Source organism: Sycon ciliatum, chromosome 6 (assembly GCF_964019385.1).
Source record: "Sycon ciliatum chromosome 6, ocSycCili1.1, whole genome shotgun sequence".
NCBI classification, from domain to species: domain Eukaryota; kingdom Metazoa; phylum Porifera; class Calcarea; order Leucosolenida; family Sycettidae; genus Sycon; species Sycon ciliatum.
Genome location: NC_088648.1, coordinates 6,681,706 through 6,700,581, shown reverse-complemented (window position 1 = coordinate 6,700,581; position 18,876 = coordinate 6,681,706). Strand labels below are relative to the sequence as shown.

Here is an 18,876-nt window from a genome sequence, read left to right as displayed (position 1 = left end):
TCTTGATGAATTCACTCAAAGACATTGCAATGATGAAGTGACTGATGGACAGAGAGCTGGCAAGATCACTATCAATGTCTCTGTTGATCGTCATTCGAGTCTCCAGGCAACAATTGACAGCCATGTATTGATAGAACCCGCAACTCACTCAGGGATAACCCTATAATTGTATTGTCACAGCAATGGGATACCTGGTCGGAGCTGATTGCTCACAATCACCAGCAATGGTAGGCACTGAAATTGGCTATTCAAATGTTCTGGCTAAGAGCAGATAATCCAAGAGTAACAACAGAGGTCACGGGGAAGAGTAGATCAGGATCGCAAGGGACGACAGAGTCAGTACACAATGACAAGACATATGAGGTGAAATGAGTGTCGAATGTCACCATTTGGTGGAAGACAAAACTGGAGACATATTTCTCTTCTAGTACTGTCGGTGTTGTAGCAAGCAGAGCAGTCAGATTAGTGATCATTCATTTCTGCTGTGGGCACCAACACAGAATGCGGATAGCTAATGTGAGAAACTCTCCTCTAAAATCTCATTGAATTCCTGGACAGACTGTGTTGAGTTGTGTGTGATTATGGATATTGACACTATACGAGTGTGATCCCTGAGCCCACTATGGACTCATACATCAATTGCCCTAATAATTGGTTGAAATACTGGTTACATTGAACAACCTGACAGCAACTAGCTTACTGTCAGATGTAAGACAGTGTCTAGTGTCTAGTGTACATGTATGTCCAGCTATGCGGATATACTGTAATATCTACAGTTGCGCTCTCTGAAATTCGACCCGTGTCCATATTTGGCAATCTCAACTTGCACGACCCTGGGTGTCCTGGAAGTGGCACGAATGCAGCTGGATGTAAATATCCGCAATACTACTTGTATAATCACAACTGATCGAGGGCGCCGCCGGCTTTGCAGCGACACTGTAGTTCTAGACAGTGTTCAACTTACATACTTTGGGTATTGTTGTTGTGTACTGCATTTGTATGCTCCAGACCAGCTTGATACGTGAAGAGTTTGGTGTTGAGGGTTACACTGATCCTACTGAACTGATTGCTAACGTGTGTGGAGCAGAAGGTTCAGGAAAATCTACCTTCATTTCATCCTTCACAGCAGAAGGTTTCTTCAATAAACGGCTACGCAAGGAGAATCAACCGGACTTGAAGGCAAAAGATTTAGCATCCCGAACAAAGGTTAGTTGAAAGCAATGAAGAATGCACCAAGTGCTACAGATCGTAATTTGGATGGATGCATGATTGATAGTCCAAATTGTTAGTGACAAGTTTTGTTTCATTCCAAATAAGCACAAATCAACACGAACGGGGAAGTGCGGAATGTAGGTGTTGTGAACCTACCGTATTTTCCGGGGTATAAGCCGCACCCCCCTTTTTGAGGCAAAATATTGACTAAAAGTTGGTATTCGGAGTATAAGCCGCACCCACAAACCAAGATTTTTCACACTCATTGACAAATGGCCTTTCTACAAATTTAATATGGTTATGGAGCTAAATACCATGTTAGATCAGATTATGAAGTGTTAGTGCACCACAGGTTGCTGCAGAGATGTTGGTGTATTGCTGTGTTGACTACAGATCACTCCATGTCATCTGCACTATATTCAGTCTCGCTGCCACTGATGCACTAAAACTAGTAAAAGTGCCGGGATAGCAACACAGGCGCGAGGCTGAGTCGAATGACATGTCACATGACGTCAGCATGCATACTGATGTATGCTAAGCATTCATTCGCGCAAGCATATTCGGTGTATAAGTGTAGTATCCCTGCCCGACCAATACGGAAGCAGTACGGAACTAATACGGAGCTTTGCCTAGTGTATCTCCGTATGTAAGCGTACGGCGTCTGCTGCATATAAGCGGCTGCGCATTTCTGTTTAGATGAAGATGAGATTTTGATAATAACGAGCTATTCAACCTCCAGGTGAGCACCGGAGAGAAAGTCAGTTATTTTGCCGTTCCTTCTTTCATTAACGATTATATCTCAGGTGTGTACCTGAAAGTAGAATAAATGTAATTATTGTTAATTGCACCGCGCCTACCACTCGGCTACCTATTACATTGGTGGCAGCGGTGTAGTTTTAAATAAAACAGCGTGATTCGACCCCAGACCCCCATGGCTCAACCCGCTGCAGCTCCCTGCGACGAATCAATATGAGAATCATGTTTCTTGCCGTCCTGAGCCTGGCTCTGCTTATTAGCTTGCAGCACAGTCAGGGTGCTAGCGTGGATCACCCTTCTCTCCGCACAGCACTCACTGGAGACTTCGATGGCGATTCCAAGCGACCCGCTACCTACATGTATACTACCGGTGGTGATGGCGAAGCTGATGAGGACGACAACAGGCAGGCTGCTGCCCAAGACAAGGAGGGTATTCCCCAAGACCAGCAGCGTTTGATTTTCGCCGGCACGCAGTCGGAAGCAGGAGCCCACTCTTCACTTGGTACTTCGCCTCCGTGGTGGGATGCAGATTTTCGTCAACACTCTTCCTGGCTAGACCATCACTCTTTACGTCGCGCAAAGCGATGTTCTCGACAATGTGAAGACCATGATTCAAGACGATGAGGGAGGTCATTTGTCTGACCCCGAGCTAGCCGCTCTGAGTGACCGGCTCAACCAAGATGAAGATAAAACCTGGCTTGCCCTCCGCCATAGCTCCAGCCGCCGCCGTGGTTACTAACGCTGATTCCAGGTATGGCATTTTCTTTCCTGTCTTCCTTCAGTCTCCCTGTTCTCTTCAGTCTTCCTTTATGCGAGTGTGTGAATCCAGTTTAGTTTGGTAGGCGTCTGATCATGGTGAGCCACGGCTTACCCAGCTAACGTGGGACAATGTGTGTGACAACGCCCCTTATAGTTATAGTGTATTCAGTTCGGTTTTTGAACTGCGATGTTCCTGGCGGGTTGCGCCAGCGTTGTGCAGCAAGAGTGCTGTGGCTTCAGGTCCTATTTGGAGGACAGTTCTTTCCCCTTTTGACCCCGTGAGACCGTGTGAACCTGGTGTGCTTCTACTTTATGATTTGTTATTAGTTCATTTCTTCTGTCTACTCTAAACGTTATCATTTCCGATATAATTTGCCATCTTCCGGTTGACGCTGTGTTCGTAACTCTTCACTAATTTTTTGAAAATCACGAGGGCGTGATTATCTGTAGGAAGGGAGGGTGTAGTATCCCTGCCCGACCAATACGGAAGCAGTACGGAACTAATACGGAGCTTTGCCTAGTGTATCTCCGTATGTAAGCGTACGGCGTCTGCTGCATATAAGCGGCTGCGCATTTCTGTTTAGATGAAGATGAGATTTTGATAATAACGAGCTATTCAACCTCCAGGTGAGCACCGGAGAGAAAGTCAGTTATTTTGCCGTTCCTTCTTTCATTAACGATTATATCTCAGGTGTGTACCTGAAAGTAGAATAAATGTAATTATTGTTAATTGCACCGCGCCTACCACTCGGCTACCTATTACATAAGCCACAGGGGCGATTTTGGTCCGATTTTTAGCGAAAAAAAGTGCGGCTTATACCCCGGGAAATACGGTAATCAAAAACGCTAAGCCAATAACAAGGAGAAAGAGAGGTAAACAGAGCCGTGAAATGTTACTGGTGAAATGTTCATGCTGGTGTCTGCAAGCATCGTGTGGTCTTATCTGGTCACAAGACAACTCTACCTCTACTAGGAATTGACGGACCAAATGAAGATTGCATCAGCAATCTGCAAATTACCAGCCAGACAATTGTGGATATATAACTGATAAAGTCATCGTGGTATGCGGTATAAATGACTGAAGGAACTTTGATTATTGGTTGTCGATTGGTTCTATTTCTATTGGTGTTGAAACGAGCGTATTTATAACAAACGAGCGATCAGTTCCACTAACGAGCAAGCTATCGAGCGAGCTAACGAGCTTCATTGACGTTGCAAAATATAATTTTTAAACATTTTTTCTAAGTTCAATATTTTTCAGCTGGTTCAAATTATCACCGCCGGCATTTGGGGTTGCTGCTGCTTCACTTCGGACTGCTGTTTGGTGTTGAGATGTTTTTTCAGCGCCGTCATCGAGCAGCCATTGAAAGAATAGATCGTTTTCAATGATTGCAAGTAGCTCTGTTCTTCGCTGCATTGCGGGAGAAAACTTCCAAACGACTGAGCGTAACTTTCACTCGAATGAAGAGTTGACAGAAGCATGTCCTGCTACAGGTCAGCAGAGTCCACCAAAGCTGCAACGACAACTGAAACAACTCAGTGTTGACATGTCGTGCAGGTATACAGTCACTGTAACTGCAAGTGATTTTCACTTTGCGCGGAACTGGACTCTCGATCGACCAGGGAGTCGTAAAATATTCTGCGATTCCCCGGTCGACATGTACTACCATGTGTACAGAGCACGGTGTACGGTGTTCGTTAGCGCTAACGAGCTGGCCGCACTAGCGAGCCGAGTTTCTGGCGAGCGAGCTAACGAGTACCCGTTGAGATTGTTTCAACACTAATTTCTACTGTAGTATCAATAACTGATTATATTGCTATGTAAGTATGTTATATACACATAGTATTACTACCAGAACTACCGTACTGGCGTGATTAGAGCCCTCTCTCGAATAGCGTCCAAGTTTGGTTTTCTTTTGCTAATTTTCTTCTCCATGTCACCTTACTGGTGGTTTCAGGATCTAAATCACAATTCTTGTTGCCATTTCTGGGGAGTCGTGATTGTTTAGAGTGAACATTAGGCTCTGTTTTTGTTTTTTGCCTTCTTTGCTTTTATCATGGGTAACGTAATGTGCCAGTATTGAAAGATAGTGCCCCCTAGTGCCCCCCAGGGGCACTGGGGGGCACTAATCGCGGGAGTACAGTATTCTGTTGCTGTAGAACAGTGTGGTTGCAGTGACCTAAGTATGATTCATACACTGTTCTCTTTCTCAGGGCACATTAATTTTGATTTTTTATCTGTTCCATATAGGGAATTGAAGAAACCATTTTCAACCAATCGCAGGTGAAGGTGCATTTTCGCGACTTTGCTGGCCAAGAGCATTACACCGAGTCGCATGACATATTCACGGTTGCCATGACAGCACCATCTGTTGCCGCAATAGTGGTGGACGGCACAGAGTGTGTTGATAAGATCACACAGACTGTCAGCGCAACCGCAGCCAATATTGTTTGTCGCCTGTCTGCACCTGATGATGGTAAGTGATTAGCAATGAATGATTTTCTTGCATGTCACATGATCCATTCTCGCAATTTTGAACACTGCAACTAAATCCCTCCCTGCAACCACAAAGTTAAAACGAAAGGCACAAACCGTTTCAGTTTCCTGTTCAATCATAACTTTTCTCTGCAGAAAACGAGCAACAGTTGATCACCAGCCTGCCCTGGTTCCCATATCACTCAAACTAGTTATACAGTTACATGATCTTGGGATGGAGAGACATGCCACCTACTCCATTTGGTATACAAGCGGAAAATGGGAATTCTATGCTGTCCGGGATTGATTAGCTGCGTAATCATGGACTGGTATTCCTTGTTATTGGCAATTGTGTCACTTTGTCTTCGTGAATTATCAGGCTCTCTACAGACTGAGCAACAAGACCAGCAGCACCACCAGCAGCAGACGCAGCCGCAGCAGCAACAACACCAGGAAGAACTGCAACAGGCGCAGAGAATTGATGTCATTGCGATTGCCACGCGAGCTGATAAGCTAACACCTGAAGAGTGCACTGAAGTGGAGAAGGCCATAAGGAGGGAAATGAAATCATTCTCTCAGCGCTTGGATCTCTGCTTTGTGAGAGTAGTGGACGCTAGAAAGTCCAACAGTTACAGCATGAATGATCTAAGGAGAGATTTCATGCACTTGGTCCATCGAGTGTTGGCGGTAAGATTTCTTCTTTGGCCGAATTTGATAACCTTTCTCTGTCTTGAGTGTTGGTCGAGTAGCTGGTCGAGTAGCCCCCCCCCCCCCCCCCCCCACAAGGATGCGCTTTACAGAACCGCTATGCATTTAATTGTTTTATGGTACAATGCAAAATGAAAATATCACCACTCAGTAGGCCTATATTGCCCTGTCAATACACTGATGTTGATGGGAAACGGCACAACATCATATTTGGTCTTATACTTCTATTAAAATTTGCGCCGTCCTGCCGAAATGTGAAGCGTGTGACCTGCAAGATGTGTGTTTGTATGGAAACTGCTGACCAACTCTCACACAGTACATTGGTGCATCAGTCATGCACATACTAGAGTGACGGGGTGTGCAAAGACAGCTAGTACAAATTGATACTGTGAATGTGAAGAAGAGGCTGGTGCGACTTCGGCGATACTTGGGGAATTGTGTGTTGCTGCATACGTAGTAGCTAGTGCTTTCCCCGCCGACTTGAATTCTCACTTGACTGACTCACGACTGCCATCCAGGGTACATAAGAATTCCATCGAACCGTCCACTCGGAAAACCTGCAAGAAAGCACCACTCCCTACTCAATACACAGTGTTTCGGGGAATATAACCCTCATCAGTTGAGCTTGAGTAGGCTGAGGAAGATTGTGTCTGAAAAGCACCACTTATATAGTCCTCTCCAGGCCAAATCATCACCAGGGATACAAACTTACAGAGACACTCCATTTCCAGCGCGGCAAACACCACGTGAACACCAGATAGCAGCGTGAGTCAGTGTCGCTCATGGAGGTGCTGAACAAACGCTGAGGACCGTTGGCGACTCACAACATTGTTGCTTCCAAACCAACGAATTCGCAAGCCCGCACTAGGGTCAACAATGTTCAGCACCTCCATGAGCGACACTGATTCACGCTGCAATCTGGTGTTCACGTAGTGTTTGCCGCGCTGCAAATGGAGTGTCTTTGTAAGTTTGTATCCCTGGTGATGATTTGGCCTGGAGAGGACTATTTAAGTGGTGCTTTTCAGACACAATCTTCTTCAGCCTAGTCAAGCTCAACTGATGAAGGGTGAATTCCCCGAAACACTGTGTATTGAGCAGGGAGTGGTGCTTTCTTGCAGGTTTGCCGAGTGGACGGTTCGATAGACTTCTTGTGTACCCTGGATGGCAGTCGTGAGCCAGGCAAGTGAGAATTCAAGTGGCAGGAAAAGAGCGGGCTCCCACATATGCAGCAACACATAATTCCTTTTCCTTATAAGAAGTTCTGCGCAAATCCACACAGATACAATGTTAGTGTTGTATCGTACAAGAACATACTAGGTTTCTCGTGTGCTCTGTATGACAGTCGTGAGTCAGTGAAGTGTCAAGTCAAGTCGGCGGAAAAGTGCGAGCTCCCGTGTGGCAAGCAAACGCTTTCACATGCCGCTACCACTAATTCGCACTTTTTCAACTTTGACTACAGAAATCTCCCAAGCAACCACGTTTGCTGCAGAAGGCTCGAGAGCATTTGGATGAGGTTCAGGCATCTATGCCCAATCCATACTGCTCAAGAGATGAGTTTGCGCTGGCATTCCACAAGGCAATTCAAGGAACCGACACTGCACCGCCAGAACGATTCGCTGACAGATATCTACGCATCTTGAGTGCATATGGATATGTAAGGGTAACGCATGCCTAGAAATGATGACATGTGATGATGAATTTCTGTGTGTACATATAGAATGATTTCCTTGTTCCCCTGAGGTTTGCTATGCTCAAAGCCCTATATGACTTCAAGCTTTGGAAGGCTTTGCCGGCTGGGTGCCCTTATAACCTGCACAATGTGTTACATTCAAGATATCACTCCTGTCGTGGCCCAACTCGGATGAGTTCACAAACATGTAATCCTGCCTATTTGGGAAAAAATCGAACTGAGTTACACTGAGAACATCATGAACCGCACACACACACATGCGCGCACGCTCGCACGCATGCCCACACACACACACGCACACCCCCCCCCCCCCCCACACACACACACGCACACAGCACATACACATACACACCCACACAGATGCACACACACACGCACACAACACACAACACACTGCACACACGCACGCCGACTCGCCCGCGCGCAAGCGCACGCACGCCCACGCACGCACTCACGCGCGCGCGCACACACAACACACACAGCACACTAAAATTCAATGGTGCTCTAGCTAATGAAGCTCTTTGGAGGAGAATGTAACCTAAAACTGGTTGCTGTATGCACACCAATAGCCCGTTAGGTTGTATATTTGAGCTTTATACAATAGATATTGGGAGTCAAAACTTAACTTCAGTTGTCCCTCTCTAATTCGCCACCTTTTGCAGCAGCATTTTCTGCTGGATAAACAAGGGTGCTGGATTATAAAATCCTGCTCTCCAACCCGGCCCACCTACAAACATGGTTGTGTTAAAAGTCAAAACACAGAGATTTCTGTTTCAATCTAATTACTTTGTGTAATGCATGTCTATACAATGCATAGGATAGTTGCAAGGGTATGTTACATGTGTAGAACGCTACATGATAAGTTAGTTCATGCATGTCATGCACTCACCAAACTAACATAGCTGTGCACGGGTAAGGTTTGCGATGTACAACTGTTGGATTATAAAATCGAAATATGTACAGTTTGAGCGATTGTTGCAGAAAATCGCTACGGGAGCCGGAATTCAAGTGCCGGATTAAAGCGTCGAAACTGAACTGAAAAATCCGTTTCGCCAGAAAGTGGGCTGCTTTGCAAGGGTTCTGGATAAACAAGTGCCGGATAAGAGAGGGAAATATACGTTTCTTTCTACTTGATGTACATTTCTGTTGTGTTTATGTGTACGTGTGTGTGTGTGTGTGTGTGTGTGTGTGTGCATGTGTGAGTGTGTGTGTGTGTGTATGTATGTGTGTGTGTGTGTGTATGTGTATGTGTGTATGTGTGTGTGTGTGTGTGTGTGTGTATGTGTGTGTGTGTGTGTGTACATGTGTGTGTGTATGTGTGTGTGTGTGTGTGTGCATGTGTGTATGTGTGTGTGTGTGTGTGTGTGTGTGTGTGTATGTGGTATGCCTTTGATACTGCTAAAGGTCATCACATTCCCAGAGCTGAATGATCTGGTGGTTCATCAGCCTCGCTGGCTCCTGCAGGACGTGATCGGGTTTATGTACTCGTCCAACGTCTTCCCCCACCGCCCTGATGGCATTGCCAGGGAATACAAGATGAGTGAAGAGGAGTTCGTCCGTTCACTGACTTCATTCGCCAAAGTCGGAGAAAAAGCTCCGCTCTGCGTGCGTATAGTTCTACAGCTCGGCTTGTCCATCCGCTATCAGAAGGATATCCTTGCTCTCTCCCTATTTCCCGAGTGCACACAGCCATTGAAGGTGCACAGAGCCTTCATGACCTCACAAGTGATGGTAGGTTCTGTGTACAGCTGCAATGGCTGTGTGCCATTCTCATCTGGTCTCATTGTTCAATGCCAAGCACGTGTATACGACTACTCCGTCTGCTTTTTCGCCAGTACTGATCCCATGTTCTTCAAGAACACCATCATTGTCCACCCGTATCCGCACACAACAGCGCTGATTGTGTTTTCGTCCGACCGTCAGCGCTGTTGTATTGCAGTGACGTCCAGTCGCGGTACGTACCTGCAAGTGGTTCACCACGTCCACTGGTTATTTCAAGATCTCTTCCTTGACCTACTGAAGAGATACAGTCGTGGTACTTCGGTAGAGCCCACAGTACTCAGCCTGTGCAGCATGCGTCAGCTTATCCAGCAATCGGCTTCACCAGCTGCCATCTGTCCAGTGGTTGCTTCCTACCCGTCCGAAGCCGTCATTCTTGCCGCAAGCAGTGTGCAAAGCAAAGATGTCAAGGACGCCAGCGGTGTGTTCATTGACTCGGTGCAGGATCTTCATCACGTTCCTGCCACGCATGTCAGTATGCTTCCTGCCACATGTACTGATCGCCTGGAGAGTCTGCGAGATTCCGCATTCCTGAGCGATCTCCAATCAAGCCTAGATGTGAGTGAGAGGGAAATCAGCCGACTTGGTGGCCCCCAATCAGTGTCGCCCGCTGGACCCAGTCGGCTGAATGCCTCGCTGGTGTTGTTGGCATGGTGCCGACAATCTCATCGTCACACATCTACTGTGCTATACAGCAGGTTAGCTCAGCACTGCTTTTCTTCGCCATTCTCCATTTTCTACCGAGAGATCTGCAGGATGCTGGTGGAGAATGAGAACATGGTGAGCAGAATAAGAATTTTTAAAAGTTTTCCATAACTATGAATCTCTGCTGTCAATATTCATAAACAAAATTACAAATTTGCTTGAATGAGAACGGTGCGTGTTTTGTTTGATCATATCAAAATTGAATATCATGAACTTGTAGTTTGTAATTTATTTATTTATTTATTTATTTATTCAACATCTCCTGGCCCGTCCGAAGACTGCCAATAAACATGAGAGGTCAGGTGATAGCCAACCACGGCAAGCTAAAAGGGAAAAAAAGAAAGATGCTGTCAGAGAGGGAAAGAAGATAGGGAGAGAAAAAGAAAGGGAGGCACATTAATAATACATGGGATCACTTCGGATGAGACAGTGTGGAAAGCTGGACTGTGAATTTCCTGATATCCTGGCATGTCTTAATGCTAGTAGGCAGGTTAGACCAAAGGGAGTATGCTGAGAAGAAAGGGGATTTCAAAAACAGAGAGGAACTAGCTCGGGGCAGTGATAAGGCATTGCGTGTTGGTCTAGTGGTAACAAACCAGTTGTACTTGGCAATATGTTTCGGGACTTGGGCTAGGAAGATTTTTTGCACAAGGATACAAAGATGCTGCTGATGTCGGGCAAGAAGAGGGTGCGTGGAAGCAAGTTTATAAAGACAAAGGGAGGCAAATGTTTGGTCTTTTCGAAACAGAATTTTCAGAAGCAAGCGTTGATGTACCTCCAGTCTGTGGAGTAAAGTCTGAGACAACCCGCACCAAGCTATATCGCAATAGTCAAATATAGGCAAAATGTACGACTTAAAGAACAATTCTCTGCAGTTATCATTCAAGTGTTGGCAGTGGGGTTGTAGCATACCTAAGGACGCACTCGCACGCTTGCACACAGACTGGACTTGTGGAGACCAGGAGAGTTGGCGGTCGAGAATAACGCCCAGGTGCTTGTGCTCGTTAACAACTTTAATAGGTGTACTATTTAGACCAGGAAAATACAGAAGTTGAGTGGGGGGCGAGGGAGAGAAGAACATGGCCTCGGTTTTGGCGAGGTTAGGCTTCAGTTTCCAGGTTTCCATCCATGTTACTGTAGCGTTGACCCCGGACTGCATGGAGGCCGTGAGGTTGTCTGCCGAGCTGTCGGAGCACATCAGAGCAGTGTCGTCAGCAAAAAGACTTACATTTGGTACAAGGGCTGGCAAGTCATTAACGTACAGTAGAAATAGGAGCGGCCCAAGTATGGACCCCTGGGGTACCCCAGACACGACTAGTAATGGGTCTGATAGGGAGGTAGATACTCTGACAGTCTGGTGGCGGCAGGAAAGATAGGATGAGAGCCATTGCAGGGCTGGACCGTGTACCAAGAAGACGGACTCTAGCTTTGCAAGCAGACCACGATGCCAGACGGTGTCGAAAGCTTTCGCTAGGTCAAAGAACACGATGCCAACATGCCGCCTGAGGTTCCGCTGGGTGTAGATGTCTTGTACTAGACGTGTTAGTTGGAAAGTTGTGGAGTCTCCACGGCAGAAACCGGATTGAGATGGTGAAAGCGCTGGGGTGACGTGGCAGTACAGAGACTCAAAGAAAATACGTTCACAGACCTTGGACACAGCGGGAAGGAGAGAGATTGGTCTGTAGTTGCCAGCCTGAGAGCGTTGGCCTTTCTTATAATCTTCTCCTTATGAAGCAAGAAGTTTTAGATGATATCGGTCATTCGCAACAATGCATTTAAGATAATATCTGTTTTCACTTGGTACAATTTCCATAACTAGATTTCACTTGGTAAAATGTCCAGAACAACCTTGGCTAGACTACAAAAAAAATTAAGTTTTCTAGCCTCTCAAGGAACCTAAGTTATGCAAAGCTAAGTGTGTGTGTATGTGTGTGTGTGTATGCGTGTGTGAATGTGTGTGTGTGTGCGTGCGCGCGCGCGTGGGTGTGTATGAGTTTGCATGTTTGTGTGTGCATTTGCATACATGTGTGTGTACATGTGTGTGTGTACATGTGTGTGTGTGTACATGCGTATGTGAGTGTGTTGGTGTATATGTATGTGCACGTGTGTATTCTCATGAAGCTGATGGAAGCATTCCCGGACATCATCACCTATGAACAGCGGCAGTTGAAGGAGCAAGAACGTCTTCGTTGCCAGGCGGACAGTAAGTGCATTGTGCATTTCTGCTATCAGGAAGCCTGTACTATAAGTTCTGCGCCCACCAAATCCAGACCATATCCATCTCCATTCTTTTTAAACCAATTTAGCTCCAAAATCTGATATTGAACCGGCCTGAAGAGTATAATTGTTTGCTATGCTCCACATTTAGCTTGAAAACTACATAAAGACTATTAGGATTAAAAGCATACGGTACTAATTGGAAAAGCAGTCAATGCGTAAAATACGCAGCAAACCTTCAATTTCAGGAGCTTTGACCATTTCCCATTGTCAAAATCTGAATGTGATGATGGTTTTCTGTATTGATTTATTGGTTTGTTAGAAACAATGGAGAATACTTGCACCCATGTTTATACACAGTCTACAGTCTAGTGTGATAATAGAGAGGTTCCGCACTACGTAAAGTTGAGCAACTTTACGTTAGTGGGCGGGAAAAACCCGTGAATTTGCGAGTTTGCACTCCACTTACGGGAAGTTGTCTACGGAGAGTACGTAGATAGGGCTCTGATAACGTAGCTGGTCCGTAGGTGGATTGGGGTACAAATTTATGACTCTCTACCCATGTCGATCTGGTCGTACACTGCCGCGTTCGGAGTTGCCCAGGGCAGCTACGTGATTTGAAAACTCTGTATGGCGGAACCCAGATGCGCATGCAGTTTACGTAAGACTTTCTGTAGATCGACTACGTTTTTACTAACGTAATTACGTTATGCGGAACCTCTCTAATATCAGCGTTCCTGTTCTATAGAAATATACTTGTAAAAAAGGCCAAGGAACTACAAGTTTGGACTCGGATGAAGAGCCAAGGATAAATTTATAGCAAAGAAAAATGGACTAATCGACTCAGTGTCGTGCAATATTATGGCATGAGCTGATTGTTTAGTAACTGCCAGTGGTGTTAGTGGAGCGGATTATGGCATAACTTGTACTACTGTACTAGTTGATTGGTCTGTTGATTGTTTTCTTTACTATGAACTACAAGTTACGCCATAATGTCCACTAACACCACTAGTTACTAAACAATCAGCTCATGCAAAAACAATTTAAAGACACTGACCGACTGTACTGACGTACTACAACTAACGGGCTAACATTGTTTACCAACTGGTGGTGTTAGTGGACATTATCGCGCAACTTGTAGTTCCTTGGTCCTCTATATTTTCTTTAAATTAATCCTTGGCTCTCCATCCGAGTCCGTTCCTGTTCTAGTCTTTGTTTTCCACACTTCCAGTGTTTGTCTTGCACACAAACTCTTTGTACTTAATTATTATCATTATTATTTCTCACGGTGGCCGTTGGCCAATCAGAGAGATGCAATTAATAATGGTGATTATATGAAGCTATGAGGTAACATTAGTTGAAAATATGGTCATACTGATAGTTGAAGAGTTGATCGCTAGGGAGTGTACAGGGTATGTGTTATGTTTGTCTCTATGCCGTCTAACAGATGTTCCATTGGCGGATGATTGGTTCTCGACTGCACCCAAGACGTCATTCCTGGGCCAGAATCCCTGGTGAGTATAACATTCCTCTCAAGTTGGTTTCATTTCTCATTGTGATGAATGAATGTTAGTAGAAATTCCTCTTAAGAATTCCACTGTACTCTGCAGTACCTATGAAGTGTACATTGTATTCTGCAATCACATCTGTTACTATGGTTAATAACCAGACATTGGAAAGTATGTATTTATGACAATGGTTTTCATCTCTACTTCTGTATGTGTGTGTGTGTGTGTGTGTGTGTGTGTGTGTGTGTGTGTGTGTGTGTGTGTGTGTGTGTGTGTGTGTGTGCCTGTGTGTGTGTATGTGTGTGTATGTGTGTATGTGTGTGTGTGTGTATGTATGTGTATGTGTGTGTGTGTGTGTGTGTGTGTGTGTGTGTGTGTGTGCGTGTGTGCGCGGGTGTGTGTATGTGTGGGTGGGTGGGTGTGTTGGTGGGTGGGTGTTTATGTTTGTGCGTGTATGTGTGTGTGTTTAAATTTGCCTGTGTGTGCCTGTGTGTGTGTGTGTGTGTGCGTGCGCGTTGGTGCAAGCGAGCCTGCGCATCTGAATGTGTGTGTATGATGTTATCGCTATGCGGGTATGCGTGTTTCTGTGTCTATGTATTTGATGTGTTGTTTTGATTTACAGCGTGGGAATGCTACGATCTCACCTCCATGCAATGCGTGTTACGGATAAGCTGATCGTGGACTCTGATCACTACACTCTGGTCCAGGGTGAGTCCGTTTTACTTCACAATCTCTGCTATTTCATATTCATGATGATCACTTGCCTAGACAGAACTTCCTGCGATTTACAACACGTTTTAAGAAATCTTTCTACGACTTTTATCCATATTTATTCCCTTTATCTTTGTTTGTCTTAACAGAAGCTGAGGTAGCAGCAGAGTTGCTCACATCAACAGTAGCACCAGCAGCAGTAGCACCGGCACCAGCAGCAGCAGCAACAGCAGCAGCACCAGCAGCAGCAATAGCAGCAGCAACAGCAGCACCGGCAGCAGCAACAGCAGCAGCACCAGCAGCAGCACCAGCAGCAGCAGCACCACCAGCACCAGCAGCAGCAGTACCAGCCCCAGCAGCAACAGCAGCACCACCAGCAGCAACAGCAGCACCACCAGCAGCAGCACCAGCACCAGCAGCAGCACCAGCAGCAGCACCAGCAGCAGCAGCAGCACCGGCACCAGCACAAGCAGCAACAGCAGCAGCACCAGTAGCAGCAGCAGCAGCACCAGTAGCAGCAGCAGCAGCAGCATCACCGACTGTAGCAGAGAGTAAAGGTATGAGACAGATAGTGATACTCAACATATTATGGGTATGTTTATTTCTGAGTAGTTTTTGACCACTTTGTGATGGGTGTGATGTACTCACCTGGCACAGCTTAGTAGTGATGGATGTACTCCTTGATTCTAGACGGTGATGGTGCTCATGTACATGTGAAAAACTCAGTCTCCAGCCAGGTCACATTTCTTTATTCATTTTTATTTCTCACCACCCTCTTCACATCCACCTCCGTTCTTCTACTCCACATCCATCTCTGCTTTTCCAAACTCTACTTTCCCTTTTCTGACATCCGCATCCACTTACCCTATTACCATCCTTGAATCAACTATGCACAATGCATAAACAGATGATGGTGGCAAGAGAATGAGTGGTTATCACCAGCATGTTACAGCTTAGAGTGTGCTGTGTGGATAGGCATTAACCTCCATTTCTCCCGCTGGGTTTAAACTATCATTTCAATGCAAATCCTATGGTGTTTCGTTGGAGTCTTTGCATCATTCTGCTCTGCTGTAAGATCACATGACTCCTTCAACTTGTTTACCTTATTCTGACCATGTTCTTCCTAGGTATTTCACCACAAAATGTACTCGTAGAGTACTAAAAATGAACTATACGTATTGTGTGCCTCTGTTTCTGTTTTCTGTTTACAGCTGATCCATTTGAGGATGACTCATTCACCGCACATATACTACCAAAGTTGTACAAGATATCTTGTGATGTACTGCGGCAAAGCGTTCAGGCACAAGGACTCCTGAGTGGTTTTGATACCCTTCGGGAACTAAAGCGTGCTGAACAATTTGAAGGTGTAGAGAGTCATCACTTGAAGTTGATTGGATACATCCGTGCTGGAGAGCGAGATGCATACAGAAAGCTGTGTGCAGCAGTGGGAAACCTCAACTTGCAAGATCTGCACAACACCATGCTAAGGCTACTGTAGTAGGAACTCTAGTCATGATGTGGTAAGTTTGTTGTGTGGTTTTGTATTTCTCATACATTCACCTCTACATGTATGTTACAGGACCGCAGCAAGCAGATTTTCATTAGTCTGCCCATACCATAGTATTTGGTAATTTGTGTCTGATATAGCGGGTATACATACATGTTACTACTCACCAGTCAACACACTCTGATGGACAAACAGTTGGTCTACCCATGACCTAACCAACCGGACCGCTTCCGCCACCCATGTGCTAGTGTGTGTGTGTGTGTGTGTGTGTGTGTGTGTGTATGTGTGTGTGTGTGTGTGTGTATGTATGTATGTATGTATGTGTGTGTGTGTATGTGTGTGTGTGTGTGTGTGTGGTGTAGACCAAGCTGAATAGTGGCGGTCAATTCTTCAGCCTTGCAAGCTGTTGAATGGTGCAATCCCAGCATAAACTGCTATGGCTTCTGCTGTAGCATCGCTATCATCGCCTCCGGCGATGGGCGTCAAATGGTCAACAAAATGATGTGTGTGTGTGTGTGTGTTTGTGGCTGTGTGTGTGGGGGGGGGGTGAGGGCGTGGGGGGGGGGGGGGGAGTCTGGGCGCTCAAATGTGGAAGACTGTGTGTTCATGTGTGGGTGTGTTTTTGTATGTTCTTGTGTCTGATTTGTGTGTGCTTGTGTGCATCTGTTGGCGTGCGTGTTTGTACATCGTGTGTGTGTGTGTGTGTGCGTGCGTGTTTGTGAGTGTTTACATGTATGTGTATGTGTGTATGTGTGTGTGTGTGTGTATGTGTATGTGTGTATGTGTATGTGTGTGTGTGTGTGTGTGTATGTGTATGTGTGTGTGTATGTATGTGTGTATGTGTGTATATGTACATGTACATGCATAATGTCTGTTACATCACTGTTCAGATTGTGCAAGACTGCTTTCTCCCAGCATTCCATGTACATCACTGTTCAGATTGTGCAAGACTGCTTTCTCCCAGCACTCCATGTACATCACTGTTCAGATTGCGCAAGACTGCTCTCTCCCAGCACTCCATGTACATCACTGTTCAGATTGTGCAAGACTGCTGTCTCCCAGCACTCCATGTACATCACAACAGTCATACTCACCCAGCCGACCGCACCCCGCGCGTATCCCGGTATGCTTGTTTGTGTCGTTCTTCCCCTGCCACTGCTCTGCCCTATGCAACGTGTTCTTTTTCCTCATCTACACATGTATCATAATTATTGTATTCTTGAGTTGCTTGCTCACCAGTTGTGGATATGCTCCATGTGTATTCTTTTGAAGGTGACCGTCCTTGAGAATATTTTCTCAAACAGCAGCTCCACCACCTCTGCGCCCACCCCCCTCCCCATCTTTCCTCCTCTCTCCCAATCCCACACGCGCACACGCGAGCATGTGCGCACATACATAATTTGTTATAATTGTTTGCTATGCTTGCCAAGACTGTTGGTATGTTTCCATGGACTGTGTTTTTTTACTAATGCAAGTACATGTACATGTATACATAAATGTTCCTACTTTTTAAAATTCAATTTGGTTTGCTCTAGAGCATCTTTCTTTTGTTCTTATTTCTTTCCAGCTACATCTCTACATAAATGTTCCTAGTCTTTAAAATTTATTTTGGCTTGCTCTAAAGCACCTCTATTTGCTGTGACAATTGCACAGTATTCTTTTCATTTTTCACTTGACTTTGTTCACATCTTTGCATTTGCGCACATACATAATTTGTTCTATTGTTTGCTGTGCTGGCCAAGACTGCTGGTATGTTTCCATCGACTGTGTTTTTGAATATTTTCTTAAACAGCAACTCCCCCACCTCTGCCCCCACCCTCCTCTCTTCCAATCCCACACGCGAGCACGTGCGCGCATACATATCTTGTTATATTGTTTGCTGTGCTTGCCAAGACTGCTGGTATGTTTGCTAATACATGTACATGCCTGTACATGTATACATAACATGTTCCTACTCTTGAAAATTCAATTTGGCTTACTCTAGAGCACCTTTCTTTTGTTCTTATTTTTTGCTGCTACATCTGACAGTCATCTGTACATAAATGTCCCTAGTCTTTAAAAATCATTTTGGATTGCTCTAACGCACCTCTCTATTTGCTGTGACAATTGCACAGTATTCTTTTCATTTTTCACTTGACTTTGTTCGCATTTTTGCTTCCGCTGAGACTTCTGTTGACCCTGTATTGAACTTGGCAGCTGAACTTCATCTCCTTTCCTCGGATTTTTGCCTGAACAGATCATGACTATTGTCACTTCTCCACTTTGTGTGCTTATTTGAGAAATTAATGTGATGGAAATCACATACATGTAATTCTAGGCTTGCATTGTTCATAGTCACTGACTCCAGTGTCTGCTCCAGGGCCGAGTCAGCCGGGCGAAGGACCCGTTTGGTGGGGGGGGGAGGGGTACTTGGAACCGTTTGAAAAAAGAACACCGGGTCACTTGTGACCTGATTGGGAGATATCCATGTGCATGTTGTGTAGGTAGTCAGTGTTTTCTATTTCAAAGAGGTACAAACTGACACATCTACATGTTTGATGATCAGCATGAACACCATACCTGATAACCATCCAGATTTGGCAGAGACCGTCCCGATATCGAGAGCGTTACTTAATAGGTACTACCCAAAAGTGAATATTTACGCATGCCTCGCAATTACATTTACATGTATCAGTATACATTTTCATAACTACATGTACTTCTCTCTCAAAGACTATGTACAGTCTACTCGCCATAAGCCACGCACCATGTCCTGGAACAGAAAATGTGCGAATTATCGCGAGTGTGCGACTTACATCAGATTCTTCAGCACTTCATGTAGATCTACATTGTACCTATTGGCAGCTAG

The 18,876-nt window shown here is 45.4% G+C and overlaps 1 protein-coding gene across 1 annotated transcript; it reads left to right on the top strand.

The window, feature by feature from the left end:
- The first annotated feature begins 182 nt into the window (after positions 1 to 182).
- LOC135819987 (uncharacterized) lies at positions 183 to 18,339 on the top strand. Its single transcript, XM_065333287.1, has 12 exons — positions 183 to 227; positions 1,009 to 1,206; positions 4,979 to 5,204; positions 5,583 to 5,890; positions 7,371 to 7,565; positions 9,006 to 10,160; positions 12,207 to 12,288; positions 13,750 to 13,816; positions 14,433 to 14,518; positions 14,671 to 15,078; positions 15,733 to 16,041; positions 16,919 to 18,339. The coding sequence occupies exons 1-11, from the start codon at positions 183 to 185 to the stop codon at positions 16,017 to 16,019; spliced, it is 3,057 nt and encodes a 1,018-aa protein (XP_065189359.1). The 3' UTR covers positions 16,020 to 16,041; positions 16,919 to 18,339.
- Positions 18,340 to 18,876: the final 537 nt, after the last annotated feature.